This window comes from Typopeltis vanoorti, chromosome 10 (assembly GCF_054136105.1).
Source record: "Typopeltis vanoorti isolate ZY-2024b chromosome 10, IOZ_Tvanoo_1.0, whole genome shotgun sequence".
Classification (NCBI taxonomy): Eukaryota; Metazoa; Arthropoda; class Arachnida; order Uropygi; family Thelyphonidae; genus Typopeltis; species Typopeltis vanoorti.
The window spans coordinates 120,465,851-120,492,596 of NC_143558.1; the positions used below are offsets into that span (position 1 = coordinate 120,465,851).

The 26,746-nt window shown below is 36.5% G+C and overlaps 1 protein-coding gene across 1 annotated transcript in view; it reads left to right on the forward strand.

Moving 5' to 3' along the window:
* Positions 1-26,746, forward strand: part of Dhc64C (dynein heavy chain, cytoplasmic) — a 1,087,706-nt gene that overhangs the window by 608,075 nt on the left and 452,885 nt on the right. The window contains exons 55-57 of the mRNA XM_090398628.1: positions 740-952; positions 9,900-9,991; positions 18,960-19,053. Coding sequence (XP_090254754.1) covers positions 740-952; positions 9,900-9,991; positions 18,960-19,053 — 399 coding nt within the window. The remainder of the gene's footprint in view (positions 1-739; positions 953-9,899; positions 9,992-18,959; positions 19,054-26,746) is intronic.

The following is a 26,746-nucleotide window of genomic DNA, read 5'->3' on the forward strand; positions in this document are numbered from 1 at the left end:
TTCTGTGCAACTAATCATTGTCTCTTTCAGCAAGACAATGCACCTTGTTACAAGGCTGCAGCTATAACTACATGGTTTTTGGAAATGAATGTCACCACACTTGACTGGCCTCCACAGAGCCCTGATCTCAACCCTATTGAACATCTATGGGATGAACTGGAGTGTTGGGTGAGGTCAAGGGATGTATGCCCTACATGTCCAGCACCTCATTAGATGCCTATAGGAATAATGGTCCAAAATTAATTCCCATTGATTGCTATCGTACACTTGTGGAAGGTATGCCCTGTAGGATTGCTACAGTCAGCGCAGCAAAAGGAGGTCCTACATCTTATTAAGGTGGGCGCCATGGCTGTTTATTTGTTTCTTACACTTACACTGTGGTGTCCTTTGACTTTTTTCCAACCAGTGTATATGATTTATACAGACCTGTTGAGTTCTATACAAGCTATCTTGTCTCCTGTGTACAATCCACATCCAGTGCTTTGTGTATCATTTTTGTCAGTGATTTATATGAAAATGCCTTACCTTTGTAGTGCAGAATTTTTATTGTTTGCAGTAGCTATTTTCTGCACAGTAGACAAACCAACCAGAAAACATGTTTAATAGACGATATTTTTTCCTTTATTAAATTTCCATGAATATTTTGCTTGTATTGAAATAAGTTTAGTTTCAGTTGATCTGATTCCATTGTAAAACCAGTTAAGTGTAATTAACATTTGTTTCGTTCACACTACTGTAGGATGAAAAAATATCTTTTATTCTGGATGAGTCTAACGTACTGGATTCAAGTTTCTTGGAGCGTATGAATACTCTTTTAGCAAATGGAGAAGTTCCAGGTTTGTTTGAAGGCGACGAGTTTACAACATTAATGACGCAGTGCAAAGAGGGATCACAGAGAGAAGGCTTTATGTTGGACTCAAATGAGGAATTATACAAGTGGTTTACTCAACAGGTAAGGATAAATGGTATTTAAAACATTGCATGATTTTGTATTTTAGGTTTCTTCCCCCCCCCCCCCCTTCTAATTTGTTAAAATCATACGTACTTGTTTTCTAAACATATTCTTTAAATTGCTCAAGCTTCTTGCAGGTGGAACAGTTCACCTTATACAATAGCCCAATCTCACTACTAAATTACCTAGTTCAGTATCTCCTCATTTTGATTCAATATATTAAATAAGATTGTATCGTTTATCAGGTTGCACTACATTGCATTGCTTATCTCTTGATCTCTGAAATATAATCTGTCATAATCTTGATTAATCTTGATTTGCTATGCGTATAAAATTTTCAGTCTGTATTAATTTTAGTAGAGGAGAAAAGTCCTCCAGAATATTCAAGGTTAGCAATAGAATTTTATCCACTATTAGCATTTTTTTTTTAAACTCAATTGGAGGATGGGAGGTAAAAAGACATTTTATATTTTCTTACTCAGTGCCAAGAATGGTAGCATAATGGTACTAGGGTGGTTCCATGAGTTTCCCACCTAACTAATTTTTAATGATAGAAAGAAATAGAAAGTGATAGAAAGAAAACAACTGTCACTTTTCAACATAATCTCCCTTTATTTCAACATACTTTTCACATCTTGGAATTAATATTTCTATGCTCTTGAAAAAATAGTGTGTGCTTTTGTCTGCAAAATGGCCTAAAACTGCATCTTTCACGTTATCTGCAAATTTTTTCCTTGAAGGTCTTTCTTCAATCTTGAGAAGAGGTAGTAGTCACTAGGTGCTAGATCTGGATTGTAGGGTGAGTGTTCACAATAATAGCCATATGGACTGTATCATTATCATGAAGCAGGCAAACTACGACTCAGTATTCCTCGTCTCTTCTCCTTTATGGTGTTGTGCAGGAGTGAAGCATGATATTTTGCATTCACAGTGGTATTCTTTTCCTTGAAGTCAATAAAGAGAATTCTCCAGTGATCCCAAAAGATTGTTGCCATGATCTTCTTGGACTGAGTGACCCTAGCTTTTCTTGGTGGTGATTTTTCTGGTTTGTGCCACTCTATGGGTTCCCTTTTGGAAAAAGGATTATAACAAAGGACCATGGTTTCATTCCCAGTGACAATTGATTCCATCACTTCTCACTGATTCTCTTGGCAAAGCTCTAAAAACTTGCAAGAACAGGTCACATGATACTCCTTCTGAATTGAGGAGACAGGGCACTGACCTTTATCATGTGAAGCTTCTTGTGAATGATGGGAAAGGCTGTTGTTATAGAAATCCCCAACCTTGCTGCGATTTCTTTGAACTTCAGCCATCTGTCATTGAGGTTCCTCCTCAACAAGACAGAATTTTCTTCAGTTATCACTTTCACAGGCTGACCATCATCAGGATCAACTGTGATGCTCTCTCTTCCTAGATAAAACTGTTTATCCCATTCCCTCATGCTGGGATATGAAGGAGAAGCTTTCCCACAAAACTTGTAAAACTTTATAACAGCACTGTACTCAATTTTTAACATTACAGCCACTTAGCATGCCACATGTTAGTCAAACAAGTGCCACTAACTGAATGATGGAAGTGGAGAGTTGAAATTGGTACACGAAACTTCCCATAGATGTTGCTAACTGTCATGCACGGCATTTTAAAATTGGTGTGAATTTTGTATGTCAGGCAGAAACTTTTGAAACCTACCTTGTACATAATGAGAGGTTGGCTATCAAATTTAACAACCTTAGGCAGTGAACCTTATTCATAACTTATTTGAATGATATTATAATATCAAACTAAGTAAATTTTAAGAAAGACATTTATTAACTGGCATATATTTCACTGGATTTCAAACCAGAATGTTCAGTGCAAATGACGTGTTGTAGTTGACTTGTGACAGTAAGTGAAATATTTCAAATTGTAACAGACAAAAGATCCGAAGTCCTAATGTGGCACACTCTAATGTTGGAAAAAAAGTATTACAGGTGTGTAGGAGTCGATTTTAGGTTAAGTCTCCCAAATTTTTGACATATTAATGCAGCAATACTGGTTAATGTTTGGAGAATGCTTCGTAACTGTTGATGGCTCTAAAAATAATCTGACCTGTAACTGCTTCTGTCTAGCACATTGGTTTTCTTCCATCTAATATTGTGCAAAGGGATTTTCAAAGTATGGTCTGCCAGTCCAGACTTGCCATAATAATAATGGTAACGAATGTAGTTATGTTCTCCAAGGCAGATGTTAACAGATCTTCCTGTCTGTCCATAGGAGACTAAATCATAGTCATGAGAAACTACATACTCTAGGATATGCTAGAGGATGGAGTTTATCCTTAGGAAAGCAGATCAAAGTTAGTAACTTGACATGTGGTTTTTAAATTGGTGTGAAGATTTTATTTTATTAATACTATGACTGTATTTTGAAATGTCCCTCGGATATATGGAATAGGAATAGTGATGTTTTGGTCTTGTGTGTTTGAGGAAAGAGAAGTACAAGGGCCACATAGTATTTTTTATCTGTTTTGTAGGAGTTGTAGCTATTGCCCAGGAAAGTACAACAGAGATGTTTAAGTTCTGTGGAAAGAGCTGCAGCATTTGAACAAATAGCCTTAGCTCTGTGTTTGTTTTTAGAATGATGATGTGCTTATTTATGTAGATATATCTCTGCATGTGTTGGCTTTCTATAAATGGAAAAAAAAACCAGTGAGTCATCTCTAAGGTGAGTGACTAATGTGTCAAGAAAAGGCAAGAAAAGAAAACAGTTACTTGATTAATTTTCTATTATGAAGTGAATTTTTAGGGTATTGGCTCTTAAGGTAAGTTAAAAAAAAAATCAAAAGATTGTGTTTGTAATTTGGTCAATGGAACCAAATGACAAACACATAATCAAAAAAGCATAACCACGCTAATAATTTGTAAGTAGCTGTGGTAAGTGTTCTGTTCTCAAAGCATTCCATGTGCAAGTTACTTAAATGTTGGGTTAATTAACCCATTGCAGTGGTGTCATTCTCTTTGTAGATTTTTCCTTGACAAGTAAAGCCAAAACCTACATACACAGTGAATTTGAATGATTCTAAGATATTGGGGGGGGGGGGGGGGGAGTAATCAAGAGCATCTATTAGTGTACATAAGTGAATAAGAAAGTGACATCAAAACTAACCATTATATCTGAATTTAAGTTTAAGGATGTGTTTTGAAATGGACAGAATTTTATTATATAAGTAGGAGTTTCAAGTAAGGGGCAAATGACATTGCTAACTATTGAACAATTGAAAACTATTATAAGTGGAACTGTCTATGCTGTCAACTATAAGGGCATAAGGAATATTAGATTTATGGATTTATGTAATTAACTGGCTAAAATAAGAATTTGAAATGTCCCTTGGAAAAATCATCAGTTAATAAACATCTTTTTAATTTAGTTTATTTGGTCTTGTAATACTGTTAAAATAAAGTTATTATTATCAGTGGTAAAGCATAATTACAATAAATACTGTGTATAATGATACTTGTAAGTTACCATTCTAGGCGCTATGCATTCCTTCTTGAACTGGTTTTCTTTTTATTCCTGGCAAAGTGGTTCACACAAAAGCATGTGATTATCATGTACTTTCTTGTATATCTGTGCTGCTGCTGCTCTTGTTGGCTGAGAGAATAGTGTAGCAAAATGTAGGCATGGATACTTATGAATGCTTTTAGATAGTAGATGAATGTCCTTGCCAAGTGTGAGAACACCATGCTGCTTGTTATGACATTAAGAAATATATATCTAAAAGTAAAAATTGATGAACTCAGAATTATATAAATGTGTTGGAAAAGAATTAAACCACTGATTTAAATTTTTGAAAAAAAATTGGTCATAAAATATATAATGCAAATAAGAGGGTGGTCTGAATAGTTCTCGGCCTCGACCATAGGTGTCAACACTATTGGCGAGAGATTTTTTTTTTCTAAGTTGGTACATCTGTCATAAGCATCCATGCGAAATTGCAAGTCATTCTATCAAGTAGTTTGTTTTATACAGCTGTCTGAAGCAAAAGTGTTGTCTTGTATCCCTTGAAATGGATAAAATTGAGTATCGTGCAGTTATAAAATTCTTTGTAAAAGAAGGTTTAATGCCAAAAGATATTCATTCGAAGTTCATAAAAGTTTATGGACACTTTTCTCCTTCGTTTTCGACAATTAAGAAATGTGTTGCTGAGTTTAAACGTGGCCGTAAAAGCCTTGAAGATGATCCACGTGAAGGACGTCCAAAAACGTCTGGTGTAACAATACCAGAAATCATTGATCAAGTGCACGATATGGTATTGGATGACCGGCTAGTCAAAGTGCATGAAATTGCTGAGACTATAGGCATTTTAAAAGAATATATAGAATATATTTTGCATGAAGAATTGCAAATGAAAAATCTTTGTGCAAGATAGGTGCTGCACTTGCTCACAGCAGATCAAAAACACACTCGCATGAAAATCTCTGAACAGTGCTTGGAATGTTTTAACAAGAATAAAACTGATTTTGTGTGTAGATTTATTACTATGGATGAGACTTGGATTCACCATTACACACCGAAATCCAAACAGCGGTGAAAACAGTGGACAGAAGCTGGTTGTTCAGCACCAAAGAAGACAAAGTTGGTTCCATCAGCAGGAAAGGTCATGGCATCGGTGCTTTGGGATGCTAAAGGCATTTTGTTTATTAATTATCTTGAAAAGGGTAAAACAATAACCCGGGAATATTATTCCGATCTTTTAACCAGACTAGATGAAAAAAATTGTGAGAAAAGAACTGGTTTGCAGAAGAAAAAATCATCTTTCATTAGGACAATGCAACTGCCGACAAAAGTGTTTTGGCAATGGGAAAATTAAGGGATCTGCACTATGAATTGTTGGAACATCCATCCTATTCCCCAGATTTGGCTCCCTTACTGACTTCTATCTCTTCCCAAAACTAAAGCCGAGAAATTTTCAGACCACCCTCGTATGTCAACTGAATGGAAAACATATATGTTGAAAATGGATGCTGAATAATATGCTAACAAGTAAAGATAAGGAAGTTATTATACCTCCTTAAGACTATGATTCACCACATTTTGACTACTGCACACAGATTTAATTACTTGGGGAGAAGGAGGTGGTCGAAAGGATTTAGAGACAGTTGACTAAGATGGTAACAGGTCAGTGGAATACTCCCTACAAGGATATGTTGAAGGTTTGGGAGTTGCAAAGTTTAGTTAATAGGTGGAAAAGAGGGGAACATCATAGCAACTTTTAAGATATTAAAGGAGTTTTATAAAATTGACTCAAGTGAAATTTTTATATATTTTACACATGGAGAACTAGGGGCCATCTATGGAAGTTGCGTAAGAGTGTGGTTAGTAGAGGTGTGCATACCAGATGTTTTGCATGAAGAGTAGTGAGTGAGTGAAATAGATTGCTAGAATTGGTTTTGAGTTCCCTCATGGTGAATAAATTCAAGGAGAGGTATAATAGGATTTGTGTGTATGATTGCTGATTTGGTTCTCCCGCATTGAGTCTCCGGAATCCATGGAGATGCCATAAAAAATAATAATAAATTAATATCCAAGACCATCTCAAACTCATGTGCATAGTGTCAACCAGTTCAGAATATAATTTGGTTGGTAAAAAGTCTTACATTTTTATGCTTGCTGTGGTGGGACGTAACAGTCTTTCCATTTGATTCTGTGTAGATTGCAGATATACTTCTTATGTCTTTCCAAGCAGATGGTGGTGGTTGATCTTCAAGCCTGTCCTTATGGAAGTAGGCCAACTTGCAAGAATAAGGAACCATGCACACCAGTAACAGATTGGGAAGGATTCCCTAAGGACCAACCAGTAACTGTGTTGGTCCTTAGGGAAATAGATGAGGGCAGCCAGTTTCAAGTGGTGCCTGAAAACATAGTACATACATTGTATTCTTTTAACTTCTGTCAGTTTTTTTTTCTGTGATTGCATTACTATAATCTTTTTAAAGAGTAGGTTGAAGATTGGAGGGGGGTGGGGGTTAAGTATTTTGTTGATTCTGTTGAAATTGTAGCCATTAAATAGGAAGTTATGGCATGTATATTGTTCAGTTGGAAGAGAAACCTCATTGGAAGCCAAATTGATGGCTGTGTTGGTTAATTTTAATGACTGCTGTTGAGTGAAAAGGGGGATGATGGACAAGTTCGTGAATCTATCTGTCCATGTTGGTAGGTATTCTGTATACTGTAAAGGAAAACTTATCCATTAGTTAGGTATGTTATTAATGTGTCTAGAAAGGCTACATTATTGTTAGTTTCTTTTGCTATGGTAGAATGGATTCTTGGATGTGGACTACCGAGGTGAAGAAGAGTAATGTATCTAGGCTATAAAGCCATATAGAAAACATAATATATCATATATGTGTATCTCAACCATATAGGTGGTTTAAGAGGGAATTGATGCCTTTAAAACAACTCCATTTGAATATGGTTTTGTTAAACTTCCCAAATTACGAGGAAATTTAATTTTTAGATATCCCATGTTACCATCAAGGCTTGATTCTGTTGAAATTGTAGCCATTAAATAGGAAGTTGTGGCATATATGGTTTTCAGTTGTAAGAGAAACCTGATTGGAAGCCAGATTGATGCCTCTGTTGGTTAGTTTTAATGACTTGCATCCATAGAGGACATCATTCCTAGTTCCTAGTTGGGATTCTAGACTTCTAAGTTTTACTTTACTCTGTTGCTTGTTTGAGAGTAATAATTTTTATTGTATTTCCTGATAATAATCCCTGACTAATGAAATATTAAAATCCTTGTAAAAATGGGGGTGGGGTAATTGTAAATGTGTTATATTTTCTATGTTTATTACATAATTTAATTTCCATCCTTGTCGGGCTGCGCCTTGTAAAATTTATACTACTCACAAAGTTTAGCCTAATCTCATTAATCTTTAACCTTCCTTTCTTTCTTTCTTTTTTTCTTTCTTCACTAAGCCCTCTTGTCTTAAAGTTTTATTCTCCCCTTTCTTTCTTTTCCCTTGCCCTTTGATCCTACCACTCACTTAGCTGCCTGTTTATTCAACTATTGCTGGCTAAACGATTTGCAGCACATTTATTCTCTCAGACCCTTCTTCTAGAAAAAATTAATATAGTCTAAGAATAATAAGAGTATAAACAATGGTAAGGTCTCCACAAATATCTCTCTTTAGCAAGCTGTGGCTATTCTAAACTTAATCATCACACAGGTACGAATTTTTTATGAGATAGTGCATTGGCAAATGATGAGATCAGTTGTTGCTTAAACAAAACATTTGATTCTGACTTAACACGAATTTACAACACAATGGGAATAACTAACTCTTTTAGCATGTCTAACTTCATAGAGATAATCATATCTTTGAAGTATATACACTTAACGTTCGCTTAGCATTTATACTCAACTTAGCACTATTACACACATTGTTTACGATAGATATAGAATAAATATTTCCTTTAATATAACTTTCAGGAAATATTATTCCTTGCACCAGCAATTCATATACACTAGTTCTACCTTGTTACTATACAATACCTTACAAAACTATATTACCTTTTGTAACATTTACATAAAATTTCCAGTTATATAATTTACAAGGAAAATAATAACATTATCATTTGTTACTCAATTTTTTTAGTAAGCCTAGTCCTTTTTCATGAACTATACTTTAGTAGGGACATCTTGAATTCTCTCCATTATACAGGACATGTTCTTGACTCGGACATTTCTGTACTCCATTTTTTTTATTCCACCGTTGGCTAATCCATTGTCCTGACATCAAGCCCTTTGCGGGAATTGTGGCCAGCTATCCGATGGGGACGTACATTTTCGATTGGTCCTTGGAAACCTCCCAGAACATCTTTAGAGGAATTGCCGATGAAACAGCTCCAGTGATGGGTGCTAAATCCCCAGTTACATGGTTACATATTCCATGTCGTTGCTTCTTCTTGCTTCCTCCACTCGGCAATCTGGAACCGAAACATCTGTAGCAGCAGTTGTAAAAGGTCCAGGTCTCCTTTTCTCCCTCTTCTCCATAGCCTGTGGTGGCAGCAGCAGTTGTCGTAACCCTTCTCTTCTTTTCTGCACCTCTTTTCTTTTCAGCCTCCTTTTATACGCTTCCTTTTCTTTGTTCTTAAACTTCAAATGTCCGTAATTATCCGGTGGCATGATGTCACTATGGCTTTCATGCTGAAGGCCCATTCTTTAGGCGATTAATTTGTTCGCAAGTTTTTGGGAGCTTTTTGGATACACTAGTATTATATCTTACTAACAATGTTAATATTATTTATCTCTAATTTCAAGCACAATATTTTAAACATGTATTATTTAACATAATTTCCAATACAATTAATTTACATTTCGACAAAGGAATCTTACATTAATTTTTTTTCTACATTATTTCGACCTAAAAATCCTGTAAAATCTAGTTCGATAAATTAAATGAATTTATTGCACAAAATTTTACATCCTTATACAGTGATGTATAAGGATGTAAAATTTCCCTGTACAACCAATAGATAAACATACAATTTGATTATCCTCATGACACTAAAAAATACTGTAGAAATTTTTTATTCATTAGTATAGTATAGGGTGAAACATCAGTATAGGGTTGAAATACTTGTCACTGATATGAATATTAAAAATTTAATTGAACCATGTTTCACAAAGGACATAGTTTAATTAAAATTAAAACTGTGCATTTGCAGAAATTTTTCATACTGCACTTGACATTCTGTTCATGTTTATATGAAGTGAAAAAAAATAAATAAAAACCTTAGTTTTTATTTATTTATTTTTCACTGTGCTCTCAAGTAATTTTCATGAAATCACCGCAAGATAACTTTTGTTATTGGTAAATTTTTTTTTTTTTTTTTCATATAGACTGTGATGAAAACAATTTTTCTCGGTGTTTTATATTAATATTAAATGTTCTTTAATTAGGTCATGAGAAACTTGCATGTTGTATTCACAATGAATCCTTCATCTGAGGGTTTAAAAGACAGAGCTTCTACTTCTCCTGCACTGTTTAACAGGTAAAGTTTGCGTTAAAAAGTTCAAGCGAAAATATATCCATGTTCTTTTTGCGATTTTTGATAAAATGTTGCTTTGACATCCATAGTACCTCTACTAAACTGAGTAATTTTCTTTTTTTTCTTTAACAAACAACTTAATACAGATACTCTTTAGTTGTCCATGTTTAAAAATTATGGAAAAGACTGTCGTGTTATAGTAAAACTTCAGTTTAATATAAACCAAAATCATTGCCTGATATTTCAACCTTCATATCAAGGTTATCACTTGGAGCATACATACACAATGTGAGTGTGTACACTATCTATCAATAATTGTCCAGACACCCCTGTTATTTGAAGTTATGGAACATTCCATGTTCCTTAATAACATAAAAACTGGTGTACAGGTAGTAGGAAGTAGTATTTCATCGTTGCAGTTGAATATAGGTGGGATGGCAACATAAAATGAACTCAGTGAATTAGAGAGGGGTCATTGTGGGCTTTAGTAATTTTTAAACATGGGCAATGGCAGGTATGGATTTGCTGTCATATTGGCAGCAAATCCATACCTGCCATTGCCATGCAATTGGAGCATCCAAAATCAATGGTTGGCGATGTGAGGCTTCGTTTTAGCATTGCACTAGCGATGCTAAAATGAAGACGTTTTAGCATCGCTAGTGCAAGAAAACACCCATGGTGGCCGTCAAAAAATAAAATGACTGACAGGGACAGGAAGGTGTTATAATGAGTGGATGCAAACACTGGCTACAAGCGGCACAGATCTGTGATGAGTTCCCAAGTGCCAGTAACGCCATGGTGAGCACTAATACTGTATAAAAAGAACTCCCTTCACTGGGTTTCCACAGAAGAGCAGCGGCTCATAAGGCCTGGTGCAGAGATCGTGTAAACTGGACAATTGGCTAGTGGAAAACGGTACTCTGGAGTGGTGAATCAAGATTCATTCATTTCCACTGTGATGGCTGGGTGTGGAGGCAGCCTAGTGAATACTTTGTTACCACAGTGTGTTGTACCCACAGTAAAGTTTTGTGGTGGAGGAGTAATGATGTGGAGTGCATTCAGCTGGTTTGGAGTGGGATCACTGGTTGTTGCCCATAGTTCCATGAAGGCAACTCAGTGCCTTGATATTCTGGATAATCAGATGCTGCTTACACTGTGGTGTTTTTATGGAACGAACCTGTGTTTCTATCAAGATGACAATTCCCCATGCCACAAAGCTGTAGCTGTTATGGAATGGTATGAAGAGATGGGTGTTAAACGATTGCCCTGGCCTGTGCAAAGTCCTGCCCTCAACCCCATCGAACAGCTGTGGGATGAATTGGAGATCCACAGCAGCATGTTCTCAAACTGGTTTTGAACTCATTGCTGCTTTGATGGAGGAATGGAAACAAATTCTTCCTGTTATCTGCCGCACGTTGGTGGAAAGCCTCTCTCAAAGGGTGCAGGAGGTGATCAAAGCCAAATCTTTATACCCAATATTAGGGTATACCTGCTAATATCAACTGTGAATTGCTGAAGTGTCCAGACAATTACTGTAGATTGTGTGTGTGTATACAAAGATATAAGCTATGTTAGAATCTACATAGTATGTTGAAGTCACACTAATTTGGTCAACTGTTAACACTGTTAGCCTGACCTCTGGTGAAATAAATAAATAAATAGACCCTACATGTCAGGTGATTATTTCAGTTTATATTAAATTGAAGTCAAGAAAAGTGGTAATGGGAAAAAAAAAGCCTCATTGAGTATGTTATTGTTGATAGTGATATCTTCTTGCTGGTTCCAGATACAAGACTATACAGAGGATTTGAAATTGGAAGTGACTATTACTTAGTTTTGTTAAATCTTGAATGAAAGAGAAATTATAATGTATTACATTTCATTCAGAATTAACAAGAATCTAATTTATCAATGTAATACTTGTATATTAATAAATATTGAATTTAAATGAAATGATAATAACATCCTTGATTTGAAATTTGCTGAATATTGTATTGTCAAATGGCTTATTTAAAAAAAAAAAAAAAAAAAAAAAAAAAAAAGTTGGGAAGCAATTTAGGAATGGGTGAAGTATGTGTTAGTATGCGAACATCAGGCGAAAATCCCAGACAAGATAAGATTTAATCATGACCTGAGGCCATCACATACGCAGAGGTCTACGTTGAATGGGGGGGTGGGGGGGCTCCCTTGGACGAGAACAAGAAGCAGGGGAATTGAGGTGCTGTGTGAAGGTCACTGAGGGGTATATAGTTTTTTGCGATATGAAAATGCAGCTTTTGGCTTTTGCCTTTTACCTGTTCCAGTCGTTCCCAGAGAAAGGAAGTCCCAGTGAGGTCAGGATGAGATGAATGGAAACGGCGATGCAGCCAAGTAGAATGCCAACGTGCGTATAGGTCTTGGCATAGCAAAAGGTCAGCGTAGGCTGAGAAGAAAATGCGGAACCTCGTGGACCAACATCGGCAGCAGTGCTTTGTGGAAGTTGTAGGCAACAAATCGTGATCGTATTCGTATATCTACCTTACAACTACCTTACTACCTTACAACTGAAATAAACACAAAGTATTGCTTGATATAATACCCCATTGACACCATATAACTGTAGCATATTGAATGGCTTCTCTCTTGGCATCTTGTCATATGCCTTTTCCAAATTGACAAAACTTAAATACAGATCTTTGTTATATTCCCATGATTTCTTCACTATTTGTCGTAAAGTGAAGATCTGATCCTGCTAATTGACCTGAATCCAGCATGTTCTTCACCAAGCTTTTCTTCCACAATTCTTTTCAACTGTTTCTCAAGTATACTTGCATATATCTTACCAGGAACACTCATAGGGATATACTTCTGTAATTCTCACATTCAGTTTTATTTCCCTTTTTATATATGGGTACTATGAGATCTCTACTCCAATCATTGGGAATTCGTCCCTCTGTTCAGGCATTCTGAACTATGCTGTGCAGTCACTGTAAGACTTTTATACCACCGTAGTTTAGCATTTCTGGTCGAATATCATCTATCCTGCTGCCTTTCCACATTTCAAGCCTTTGATGGCTTTTTCTTCTTCAAGTATGGATATGGATTCTGACTGAATGCCTGGTCAGTGTTTTTTTATCACTGTGCTATCATCACTGCTTGTTTCATTTAGCAAATTTTCAAAGTAATTACTCCATACTTCAAGGATATCTTTTTCTCCCGTTTTCATGTCACCTTTATCATCTCTAACTCCTTTTACAGCACTCTTTCCTCCATTCCTAAGCTTCTTCAACAACCTCCAGAATATTTTACCACCTTCTTGATATTTATTTTCTATGTTCTTGCCAAAGTCCTGCCATGACTTTTGTTTAGCTAGTTTTACGCACTGTTTAGCTTTCTTACATTTGTCTCTGTATTCTCTAAGAGCAGAAGCTGACTTTTATGCCATGAACTTTTTATGCTTTCTTCTTTTCCTTCACTGCCTCTTTAACTTCCTGTGTCCACCATGGAGTTCTAATTTTTCTATCCTTGCAGACAACTTCATAACATGCTGCTCTAGCTGAATCAATCAGGGTTTTCTTCAAGGCTTGCCACTGAATCTCCAAGGTTTGGTTCCTGTTCTCAAACTCTTTCATTTTTCCTTCAATAATCTTTGTGTATTTTAGTCTACAGTTCACATCTGAGATCTGCTCAACTTTTATTCACTTTAAAACTTTCTTACGTGTTATTCTTTTCAGTATGAAATTTAATTTTATCCTGCTCAAGACTAAATAGTGATTGCTTCCAATTTCAAATCCTCTGTACACTCTGGCATCCTGCACCAGGGAGAAAGCATCACTATCGACAATAACATAGTCAATGAGACTTTTCTTATTTCTTGCCTCTTCTCTCCATGTGAATTTCTGCATATTTTTATGTTGAAACATGGTGTTATTAATAACCAGTCCATGTCCTGAGCAGAAATCCAACAGATATTTACCATTATTATTAGCTTTGCTCTTTTCTCCAAATTTTCCCAAAACATTTTTGTATGTCTGACAATCACTTCCTACTCTGCTATTTAGATCCCCAACAAGGACAAACTTTTCCTTTTTCATTGTGTCAGTATCTTTCTCTAGAGCCTCAAAAATTCCTCCATGTCTACTTCAGTAGAACCTTCTGTGGGTCCATAGGCACAAATAAGTCTCATTGTCCAGTTCCCCATTCTGATATTTGCCCATTCTGATATTAGAATGGGCAAATATCACTCTACTCCTTCTTTTCCTTGATTGTCATTGCCTGAATATAACATTTTGTATTTATTGCTCAGAAAGATCTCACCAGTTTTTGTCTTTTTTGTTTCACTCACCCCTATTATGTCGATCTGGTACTTATCTAATTCCTGAGCTAGCTCCATTTCTTTGCCATTCAGGCTTCTTATGTTGATAGTACCGATCTTTAACTCTGGTGATGTTGAGTTGGGGTGTGTATTCAGATTTGTTCCAGTAGCTGACTTTTCGCTGTTCACCCTGGTTCCCTGGCGAAAACAACGGGGGACTTGTTTAACTGGGCGACACCCCATCCGGCATGAAATTTTGTCATGTTGAACCACCAATAAGAATACAATTTGGTTTGCTAAATCCTAAATTGACAGCCCATCGTCGTTTGTTCAGTATCTAGGTAGATACCCAACAGGGTGCACCACGAGAAGGTGAGGATTAGACATTAGGTCAGAATCACTGGTCAGTTCTCCGCATTCCTTTAAAGGCTATGAATTTTTCACACACATTATATACAATAAATATATATAAAATTTTACAGTTTTAAGTAGGATAAAACTGAATATCACATTGAAAAGAACTATGTAAAAAGTTTTAAAAGAATTATAGTTGATTTACTTTTATACATAAACTGTGAACTCAACTATACAACCATTACTGAAGAAAATTTGAAGCAGTTTGAAAACAAAAAAGAAGTTCGAAGAACTAAACCTTGGAGAAAACATTGATTGATTCATCTAGGGAGGCATGTGTTGAAGTTGTCTGCAAAGAAAGAAAACTAAGAATGCCATAGTACAAGAAGTTAAAGATGCAGTCCTGGAAAAGAAGAAAGCATGCTGAAAGTGCCTAGCAAATAAGTTGGCAGATATGCTAAAAGAATAAAAAGGAAATATAAGACAGTTGAGCTATGTGTAAAAGTAGCCAAACAAAAGTCACAGGAAGACTGGTTTGAATATAGAAGGCAAATATCAGGAAGGGGGCAAAATGTTTTGGATGCTATTGGAAATGTTTAGAAATGAGGGAAAGAGTATTGTAAAAGGTTACATGAAAACTTAAGATAAGGATATCCAAGAGGTCTGGAGTAATTACTTTGAAAGACTGTTAAATGAAACATGCAGTGACAGACTATAGCAGACAGTTTTCAAGAAAATTGCAAACAGGAGTTCATATCAATATTTGAGCTAGAAAAAGCCATCACAGACTTGAAATGTGAAAAAGCTGCTGGCATTTCATAACAAAGGATTTGATACCAGTATAAATGTTTCAGTCTTTATCATCATGCATGTAAAATTTTGCTCTTCTTTATTTACAAGGATTTAGGACTGGCGTGATCTACCACAACAGTCAAGGAACTACATTCTGGGTGTGTGTGTGTATGTATATATCCAGTGTAAAAGTTTTGCTGTAGTTACATAATTCAGAGGACTTGGTCAGAAGATCAAATTCTGAATGGAACAAAACTCTCAAGTTCCCATTTATAAAAAAGGTAATAAAGCTAAATGAGAAAATTACAGAGGAATTTGTCTACTAAGTGTTCCCAGTAAGAATTATAGAAGCATACTTGAAAAGTGGTTGAGAAAAATTGTAGGAGGGAAACTTGGAGAAGAACAAGCTGGATTCAGGCCAAATAGAGATTGGGAAATCATAGGAATATGACAGTGATTCACATTTAAGTTTTGTAGATCTGGAAATGGCATACCACAAGGTGCCCAAGAAAAAACTTTTCAAAACACTATAGTTATATAGGGTAAATAGAACATTATACAGGGCAAATTACATAGTCTATTTATTTAGGTTTTAAGCCAGCAGTTAGAATTGAAGGGAATGCAGCAAAATGTTTGATGTAAAATCAAGTGTAAGACAAGGATACACATTACCTCCACTCTTATTCATCATCTGTGTGGATCACATTATGAAAGAAACTGGCATTAAACCTGATATTAGAATTGATGATATCAAACTTAGCTCTTTGCTTTATGTAGATGATGATGATGTACACCTAAACACATCCAGTGCCAGTGTTCAGGATACACTAACTAAATTGAATAACAGTGGTAACAAATTTGACAATAAGAAGACCAGAACTGTGAAATAGACTGGAACATACAAAACTTCAGCTGAATACTGAACAGAGAACCTAAAGAACAATTGGAATGTTTCAGCTATTTAGACACAGTTTTTTAATGGTGATTTCTAGTTAAATCTGAAGACAGAATAAGCAAAGCTGGTTTGGTTGGGAGACTGTTGAATACATTTATATGGAATAAGAAGAGAAATTAGCCAAAACATTAAACTAGCATTATACAAGACAGTGTTCAAGCCAGCTTTAAGTTATTGATCTGAGAGTTGTGTTAGAAATAAGCACTTGATCAAAGATTAGAGACCGAAGTTTTGAGGATTCTTAGAAAAATTATGGGCCTGAACAGATGGCATCAATGACAGTATCATATTAAAAATGAAGATGTTAGGAAGAAGTTGTTTGCATTCAAGAATGTGTGAGTAGGGCTAATCTAAGGTTGGTATGGTCACTTAAATAGAAGGAGAGGAAATGTAGCAAACCAGGTGTTTGATGCCAACATGGCAAGAAAAAGACCCACAGGAGAACTTTTCGCTCTGTTTCAGCAAGGAGGTGGTCCTGGATATCGCGATCAGGATCAATCAGCGACTGAGCGTGACTGTAGGGGTTACTGATGTTGCAGTAAGTCTCCTACCCCGTGGTCTGAGGATGAGGCTCAAGGCTTGCTATAGTGCCTGTATAACATCTGTTGTAGTCAAAACATTCCATTCCTGGGTGCAGTCATTGCCTACCAAAGAGTGAGAGTCCATTTATGGCTCTGTGGTTGGCGGGGAGCTCTGCACTGAACAAAAAATTCTCTTCGGTATGAATTCTTCATCCTCAAAAGTTTCAGACATCCTGGCTACTTTGGATGTAAAAAGTTTATTCACCAATGTTCCAGAGAAGAAACTATTTCAATTTTAGAAGACATTTTCCTTACCTGATACTCTTAAACTTGTTTAAACATTGCCTAGAGAATACTTTCTTCAAATGCAAGACTATTATTTTGAACATTCTGAAGGCTTAGTAATGGGTGCAGCAGTTTCTCCATACCTAGTGAAAACCTATATGTGGAAAAGTTGGAACATTCAGCTATTGAAAATTATCATACCAAACCAAAATTATGGGTGAGATATGTGGATGATGTTTTCATCTTTTAGCCAGGCTCATAGGAACCCATCTCTTCAAAACTTCACTGGCTTCTTTAATGGTTATAATCATCATGTAATCCAATTTACATCAGAGGTAGATAAAGATAGATCCATTTCCTTCTGGGATGTTGTAATTTCTGTTGAAAATCATAGTAATCTTTTTTCTGATGAAGACAGAAAAAAGTTTAATACAGGTCTGTATTGGCATGTCAGTTCCTATCACCACCTGGCACAAAATTCATGTATCATCAAAATGTTAAGAGAAAACCATTATGTTATCAAGTAACAATGATAAAAGAAACAAGGAAATAACTTTAAAATCTCCACATTGTTAAAACTCCCCAAAAATGTTACAGATAAGCTAGCCAAATTAATGAACAAACACAACATAAAAGTAGCCTTCCTTCCTATGGAAAAAATCTCAAGATTCCTACAAAACCACCTCATCATCCTCTTAAAAAACCAGGAGTCTACAAAATCCATTGCTCTTGCGGGATTTGCTACATAGGACAGACAGGAAGATCTGGAGAAATACGCATGGCTGAACGCCAAAAGACGTACAGTACAAAAGAGAACAAAAAAACGGGTCTTGCTTTCCATACCACTTCCACTGGACATGATGTTTACTCTGGAAAAAAACGACGATGTCATACATTGAAAACAACAGTTATATAAGAAAATTTAATTTAAAGAAGCTGCTAATATGCTAAAAAACCCAACCCAATGCAATAAAAATCAAGGTTTAATTCTCCAAGTGTGGTCAGCTCTAATAAAAATTCTACCTCAATCTGAGCTCGGACTGTATGAACGAGAACAAGAACACGTGGCATCATCCGGTATTGTTCAACGTCAATAACATTTTATATCTGCATTCTGTTATTTGAGTTTATGAATAGCCAGACGGTTATGATTTGTATTTATTAATTCTCTTGTTTAAACTTAAGTTATACTATTTATCCCCTGAAGATGTAAATCCTACGATTTACGAAACTTGTCAGGAAATATTATTTCAGTATTTTGTATAACTGAATAATAAAAAATGTGGTGTAATCACCGAAATATATCTTTTGAACCAATTAGCCACAGAAGTCTATGCCTGCAGTGTTTGTTATGTTGAATAGAGATGTTCTGGAGAAATCTCTGAAAGGAGATGTTCTAGAGAAAGAATGTCAGATGTGGGAACAAAAACAAGTATATGTATATATGTGTGTGTGTGTATCTGGATTGGCCCATCACACTGCCAACAGAAACCACGAAATGTTGGTTTATTATTTAGAAATCTTCACTGTTAATAGCTTTTTATATTTGTATTTATTGTATCAACTGAAGAAGTAAATAATAGTGCTGTACAAAGCTAGTCATTGTTTTACTTTTTTACATGTTTTTTGCATATTAATTTAATATATCATAATAAATATCCTTAAATGATATTTGCTTAGAATATTGTTATCTAATAGGTATCTGTATGATTATAGTTATATTAATTTTAATGTAGATAATTAATAGCAAAAATAATAATTTCACAACAGATGTGTATTGAACTGGTTTGGGGATTGGTCTGATGAAGCTCTGTTTCAAGTTGGAAGAGAATTCACTTCAAAGTTGGACTTAGAACGTCATTCAGTATGTATATTTTTTATAGATATAACATTAAATAACACCTAACAAATAATGATTAATATATATAATTGACCCTGGTAAGCAGGAGAAAGCATTCAGCCTGAATAGCTTTTCTGTTTATCCTAGGAATATATTACATCAAGCCTCTACCTACAAAATTATTTTAAATTATTACTTGTTCATATTACAGTTGGTTACTTAAGATGTTTGTGGGTTGATAATTCTACATCATTTTAATGTAAAATATTTGTCATGATGTGTCTTGTACATACGATAATTTGAATATCGTATATCAAGGTGTTTATCTGTATTTAAGTTTTGTAAATCTGAAAAACACATATAAGGCACCAAGAAAATAGCAGTTAAAAATACTAAATTATTTGGTGTAAATGTAGCATTAGATAAAGCTGTATAGTGTGTGTATTAGTTACTTGGAAAGAAGACAACGGGCACCACTCGAGGAACAATCAGCCATGGTGCCTACCTTAGTATGACGTAGACCTCCTTTCACTGCAATCACTAAAGCAATCCTACAGGTCATATTTTCCACAGTTTTTCCTGTAGGCATGTGGATGAATGTCCCTTGACCTCACCTGACATTTTAGTTCATCCCATGGATGTTTAATAGGGTTGAGATTAGGGCTCTGTGGAGGCCAGTCAGTGTGCTGATGTTCATGTCCACAAACCATGCAGTTGCAGCAGCTTTACGGCATGGTGCATTGTCTTGCTGAAAGAAACAATGGTCAGTTCCATAGAAACACTGCAAAGTAGGAAGCATTGCATTGTCAAGCATGTTCAGATACCTCTTGGAGTTCATTGTTCGTGCACAAACAGAAGTCCGAGGCCAAACCAGGAAAAAACAGGACCATACCATCACACCACCACCTCCAAATTTCATAGTTTGGATTATGCACTCTAGTAAGAGACATTCACCGGACATCTGCCACATCCACATCTTTCAAAGCTTCCATGTCCCACTGTACATGCTCTTTGTATCACTGAAGATGACATTCTGTGTTGGTTCAGATAATGAAGAGGACTTGGGTATTGCAGTCCTACCATAGAAACCCATGTTGTGAGCCTTGTTCTGAATGTTTTTGTGCAGATTCATGTTCCAGTCAATGCATGGAATCTGAATTCAATGTGTCAGCTGACGAATGGTGGTTTTCACATATTATCTTTCATAGCACACTATGGTCACATTCGGTGAGTGTGGAGGTAATCCATAGCAGGTAGCATTTTCAGTTGACTGCCTGTGCTTCCATCTCAGTATGCTATCATTGATTGTTGACATGGTGTAGTCCTATTGGTCAACAATTTGCTGAACATATAGGCCTTCAACATGGCAGGCTTATCTTATGCCACTTTGCAGGCTTCTCACAGCAGTTTAACCTGGACACAGTTGCACTTCCTTGTGAGTATCACATTCCTCCAATTTATACGAGTAACATCTTTTTATCTGCATACCAGATAAAAAGATGTTACTTGTTACATGACACAATGCATCTTGCCCCATGGGAGGTTCCACTGACTTCTTTCCAAGTAGTGTACACACACACATTAAATCTGTTTAGATAACAGTTAGAATTGATAGTGTTGCAAGAAAATGGTTTGATATAAAATCAGGTCTAAGATAAGGCTGTCCTATCTCCATCTTTTATTCGTCTATATGGACCACATAATGAAGGAAATTTCTGTTAAACCTGTTATCAAAATCATAAATATTCACTCTTCATGTTATGGTTAATGCACCCCTAAATAAATCCAGTCTTCAGAACTGGATCTATTTAGTCAAGGTCTTGACGACAGTAACAGATAACAGCCATTGTGAGATGGTTAAACATCTTTTGCCATATAGGTATTATTTCTGGGAAAACTCCCATGTTACTCCTCTTGAAAAGTATTATTTTTACTGCTATTTTGCCTGCTTTTGTTTAGGAGTGCCCCTTTTTTTGTCATTAGCTTTTTTTTTTTACTCAAGACTTCTTAGGGCATTGCAGATGTATTTTAGAGACAGAACTGGATCTATTTAGTCAAGGTCTCGATGACAGTAACAGATAACAGCCATTATGTGAGCCGTAAAGACAAATATATATAGCATAATAGAAGAAAGTTTGCACATACATTTTCTTGGATGTTGTTGCCTGTCTTCTTTCTGTGGTGTGCATACTTCTGCTGTTATGGTGTTGAAGGGGGGAGCAATGTGGGAGAATTAATTTGAAAACCCGAGTTTTTTTATATAATATATACATATATTATTTTTAAGGGTGGGTGGAGCGCTTTCTTTGTAGGGTGGGAAAAAGATGAAGAAGGGGAGGCTGAAAATACAAACTGTTTTTTTTAGAGAAAGGGTTTATGGGAAAAGGGGGCCAAGAAGAGGGTTGACGGGGTACGGGCCATTTCGACCGTGTGGGTCGTCATCTGAACTCATGGAGGAAGTGGATGCTATGTCGTATCGGCTTGGTGTTTCTGCCTTTGAAGTGTTTGTGTTATCGCCTATTGGTAGGAGTTCTGACCTAATTTTTATGTTGTAGAGCTTCCAACACTCGGAGATTATGTAGGGTCCGTGGACGTTGATTGAGTTCTCGTCACATTTTATGGTTATCGTTTCCGATATTCAAGTATTGTTTCATTGTCTTCTCTGTCTGTTATGATGGCCTTGTCAATTTGTGAGGTGAGGTATATTTCTATTCAAGGGCATGAACTGCTATTTCTGTTTTCTCTGTACTTTTTATTTTTTTTATTTATTTATTTTTTATTTTTTTTGCACATCAAAAAGAAAAATAGAATTCAAAGTACAGGGAAAACAGAAATAGCAGTTCATGCCCTTGAACAGAAACATACCCTGCAAATTGACAAGGCTATCATAATAGACAGATATAGCATCCACTTCCTCCATGAGTTCAGATGTTGACCCACACGATCGAAACGGCTCGCATTTCGTCAACCCTCTCCCCGGCCCCCTTTTCCCATAAACCCTTTCCCTTCCTCTAAAAAAAAGTTTCTATTTTCAGCCCCCTTTTTCATCTTTTCCCACCCTACAAAAAAAGCCCTCCACCCACCCTTAAAAATAATATATGATTATATTATATTTCAAAAACCTGGGTTTTCAAATTAATTCTCTCACATTGCCTAAGCCCCCCCCCCCACCCCTTTCAACACCATAACAGCAGAAGTATGCACACTGCAGAAAGAAGGCAGGCAACAATATCCAAGAAAAGTATGTGTGAATTTTCTTCTATTATACTACATATATTTGTCTCTAAAATACATCTGCAATTCCCTAAGAATTCTGGAGTAAAAAACCAATGACATTAAAAAAGGGGCACTCCTAAACAAAAGAAGGCAAAATAGCCGTAAAAATAATAGTTTTTAAGAGGAGTAACATGGGAGTTTTCCCAGAAATAATACCTCTATTTACTTGTCTTGTAACCATACAACCCCTCAACCATTGGCTCTCTATCTACTCATAATCTCCCCCCCCCCCCTTCCCTCACAAAAACTCTTTTAAAATAGTATCCACTTAGTGCACGCACCAACAGAAGCCTATGTCATGGTCTCATGACATAGGTTTCTGTTATACACATAACATTCCTTAAAAAATGCCTCAATCACAACGTCCCACCAAAATTTGCAGCGGTACGTGACTACAGCACAATTCCCGGAAACAAACAAATTTGCTACTGGGCATCCCGTGCACTCATGAAACAGGCCACAAATGACAGATTTAAAAAGAAGCATCAAGCATGTTCATACGTTCACAAAACATAAAACAGATTGAAAACTTAACTGACCCCAAACGAATGGTCAGTTTTTTCGGAAAGTACCCGATTACACGTCAACGGCTACATGCAATTAATAGAAGCTCGACACGCAGAAAAATGGTATGCACTAACAGACACCCAATACAACAAACGCGCAGCTTCCAACCCTTCGGATATTACTGCCTCGCAACCCACACAAAACAATTCCATCATCAATCTATCACATCACAACCTGACACCTGACGAAATCGCCATCCTGTACAAAGGATTAAACTTTTCTGTATCCCCAAAATACATCATTATTGAAATCCAAGCAAAACTAGAGAATGACTCTAACAAAGAAACAATATTCCACAAAATAAACATTGGGAGTTATGTTGGGTTTTATAATAATTACGCCCAACTTGCAAAAAGCCCTGTTATCATTAAAAATGAACCCGAACATAATGATCAATAAAGCAGACAGAGGGGATACAGTAGTCCTCACAAACCAAACTTTGATTGCCACAACAAAATAACAGCTATCTTAAACAACCAACACACTTACCAAAAAATCCAAATCACCCCACTGCCGACCTCATAAAACAAATCAATAATACCCTACATGCCCTAAAAAATCAAAACAAGATAGACAAAACCACAATGAAAAACACAACACCTTGCACCACATACCCCTTGCATGTTCGGACAAATCAAAATCCACAAAGACAGTTATCCGATACGCACCTTTATCGAAATTCGTAGCCAAACTACTCGAACCATTAATTACAATGTCAAACTCTATGATAAAAAATACAGACGACCTTTTCCAAAAAATAAATAGCATAACCCTATCCCAGGAAGAAATCCTCACTTCATTGGATGCAGCTTCATTATACACTAACGTGGACGTTCCCAGAACATTAGACAATTGGCCAAAACATCAGCAGACAACTAGCGGAATTATTCCTAGGCACACATAGAATCGCTCCTACTCCACCCCCGGCATCACCTTTTATGGCAAATAGGTGGGCGATATTCTGTGCATTGGAGGACCGACACACATCACCACCTTACAAGTGACCCTTAACAGTTACAGCAATAGATTAAAATTCACCATAGAAACTGAACAGAACAAATCCATCAATTTCTTAAACTTGACATTAATCAGAAAAAACAACAAAATGGCCATGAAAATATACCACAAACCCACGCATATCGGAAACTACCTAGATTTCTACTCATACCATCCATATTCTGTTAAAAAATCGGTCATCCTGTCACAATTCATAAATGCTTGTTTTCAAACCAAAAATTGGCAAATCTAAAACCCAGTAAATCTCACAGACACAAAGAAATATTAGAACACCACAACGTAGTCTACAAATTTCCCTGCCAAAAAGACTGTGATATCACCTACACAGGTTCTACAACAGGTCTTTATGTGCAAGACTACAAGAACATTTCCATGACTGTAAAATCCCTATTCCAGAACATTTAAACACCAAAAAGAAAAATAGAATACAAAGTACAGGGAAAACGGAAATAGCAGTTCACTCCCTTGAACAGAAGCATACCCTGCAAATCAATAAACCAAATGCTTAGAATATCAGAAACGATAGCCATAAAATGTGACGAGAACTCAATCAATCCACCGACCCTACATAATCTCCGAGTGTTGGAAGCTCCACAACATAAAAATTAGGTTCCGTGTGTAGAAGCTTAAGTGCTCTGAGGACATCATGTTGGAGGCTTAATGGATTTTTTACAATGCTCAGAAAGGATTATAACACAATTTAATACTTCTTTAGTATTAATTAGTTTTTTGTAATCCCTGAAGATGTCTCAGTGACTACAAAAAACTAATGTAGCATAAACACAATTAACAAACAATACTAAGCCCAACCATGTGGGTGACATTAAAGTCCTAACTAGGTGGAGCGCCCTCTAAGGGCGGTTGTAGGTGGCCTGGAATGTAGGGTGGGGCCTCTGGTGATATGTGTTTCCCAAAGGAAGCTTAATGCAACCATATTTATTAAGATTTGGCTGATTTCTGAGAGCTGTTGCTGATTCTAAGAATAGTCTCTCTTTTTTGAATTTGCTGTGGTGGAGCATGGTGGTTTTTTTCCAAGGCCTGACTGACCATAGTCATGGTTGCAGATGTATGACTTGTGTTCCTCCATGCAGATGGTTGCTAATCTGCCTGTCTGTCCAAAGTACACCAGCTTACAGGAACAGTGTACTTTATAAACTCCAGGCACTGAGAGAGAGAGAGAGAGAGAGAGGAGGGAGCTGATCTTTTGTGGAACGGATAAGGGTAGAAGTTTGCAGTAGGGCTTAAATGCTGTGCACGTAGGTTGTACTTGTTTAAAATCTTGGCTATTTTTTCAGATGTGCCACGGATGTAGGGTATAGTGATGGCATTTCTAAACTCTTTCTTACGAGAAGACCAGGGAATGGGGGAGGAACCGATTATTTTTTTGATACTGTGATCACTGTAGCCATTGGAAAGGAAAGTGTTGTGTATGTGGTCAAGCTCAGTTGTAAGGGCAGTTCCACTGGAACAAAGATTGTGGGCTCTCTTGGTAAGAGTTTTAATAATGCCATATTGTTGAGCAGGGTGGTGGTGGTGGGAGAGTTTGTGAATGTATCTGCCTGTGTAAATTGGTTTTCTCTATACAGTGAAGGAAAGTGTGTAACTAAGGTCTAGGAAGGATAAACAATTGTTCTTTTCCCTTTCCATCAGAAACTGAATTCTTGGACGTAGGCTGTTGAGGTGACCGAGGAAGGAGTCTAATGTGTCTGGGCCAAATAGAGAATACATCATTAACATATCTTAGCCAGATAGAAGGTTTGAGAGGGGCCGAGTCTATGGCTCATTTTTCAAAATCTTTCATATAAAAATTGGCAAGGGGGGAACCCATGGCAGTTCTCTCTATCTGCTTGTAGATTTTGTTTTTCCAAGAAAAATAACCAGAATTGATGGCAAAGGAAAAGAGATCTCTAAGATGTTAAAGATGCCAAGCCATTTTAAACCTGGTTTTACTCCATTTCCCAAGTAAGCAAACAGACAAACAAGTCAAGTTTGCGCCTGCACGTAGTGCAAGTCTAAGTGACCCATAAAGTAGTACAAGTCTAGGCAACTCGTGGTAAAGGTGGAATGAGCTCTGATCACTGTTCTTAATATTTACCCTTAATGCAAAGTCCATCTCCTTTAGGAGATGTATGATGCTATGCATTAAATGGGTAGTGGCACCCCTTGCCTTTAATGCATAGCATCATACATCTCCTAAAGGAGATAGACTTTGCTTTAAGGGTAAATATTAAGAATAGTGATCAGAGCTCATTCCACCTTTACCACGAGTTGCCTAGACTTGTACTACTTTACAAGTCACTTAGACTTGCACTACGTGCAGACGCAAACTTGACTTGTTTGTCTGTTTGCTTATTTGGGAAATGAAGTAAAACCAGTTTAAAATGGCTTGGCATCTTTAACATATATTATACCCAAGGTAAAAAACTTCCTAGATCTCTAAGATGTTAGAAGGAAAAACGTTTTCTAAGAGTGTTAAGGTATCAATTAAGGGGATATTGGTAAACAATGAGGATATGTCAAAGCTTACCAATATATCTATGTTATTTAAGGTTAAATTTTCAATGAGGGTTTTAAAATGGGTAGAGTTTTTAATATAGGATGTGGAAATTCCAGTGAGGAGGGGTCAGAGAGTTGGCCAGTTGTTTTGACAGTTTGTAGCAAGGTGCGTTAGTGGCATCTACTATAGGTGTTAGTGGGGAATTGAGTTTGTGGATTTTTCGTAAACCGTATTTTTTGGGGGAGACAGAAAGGCTCGAGTTTTTTCGTGATGTCCGGGGGCCAGGACTATACTTTTTTGAGTAAGTTTTTTAACTTGTGTTTTTGTGGGGTCGTGTTTAGCGGGGTGTAGGTTGAACAA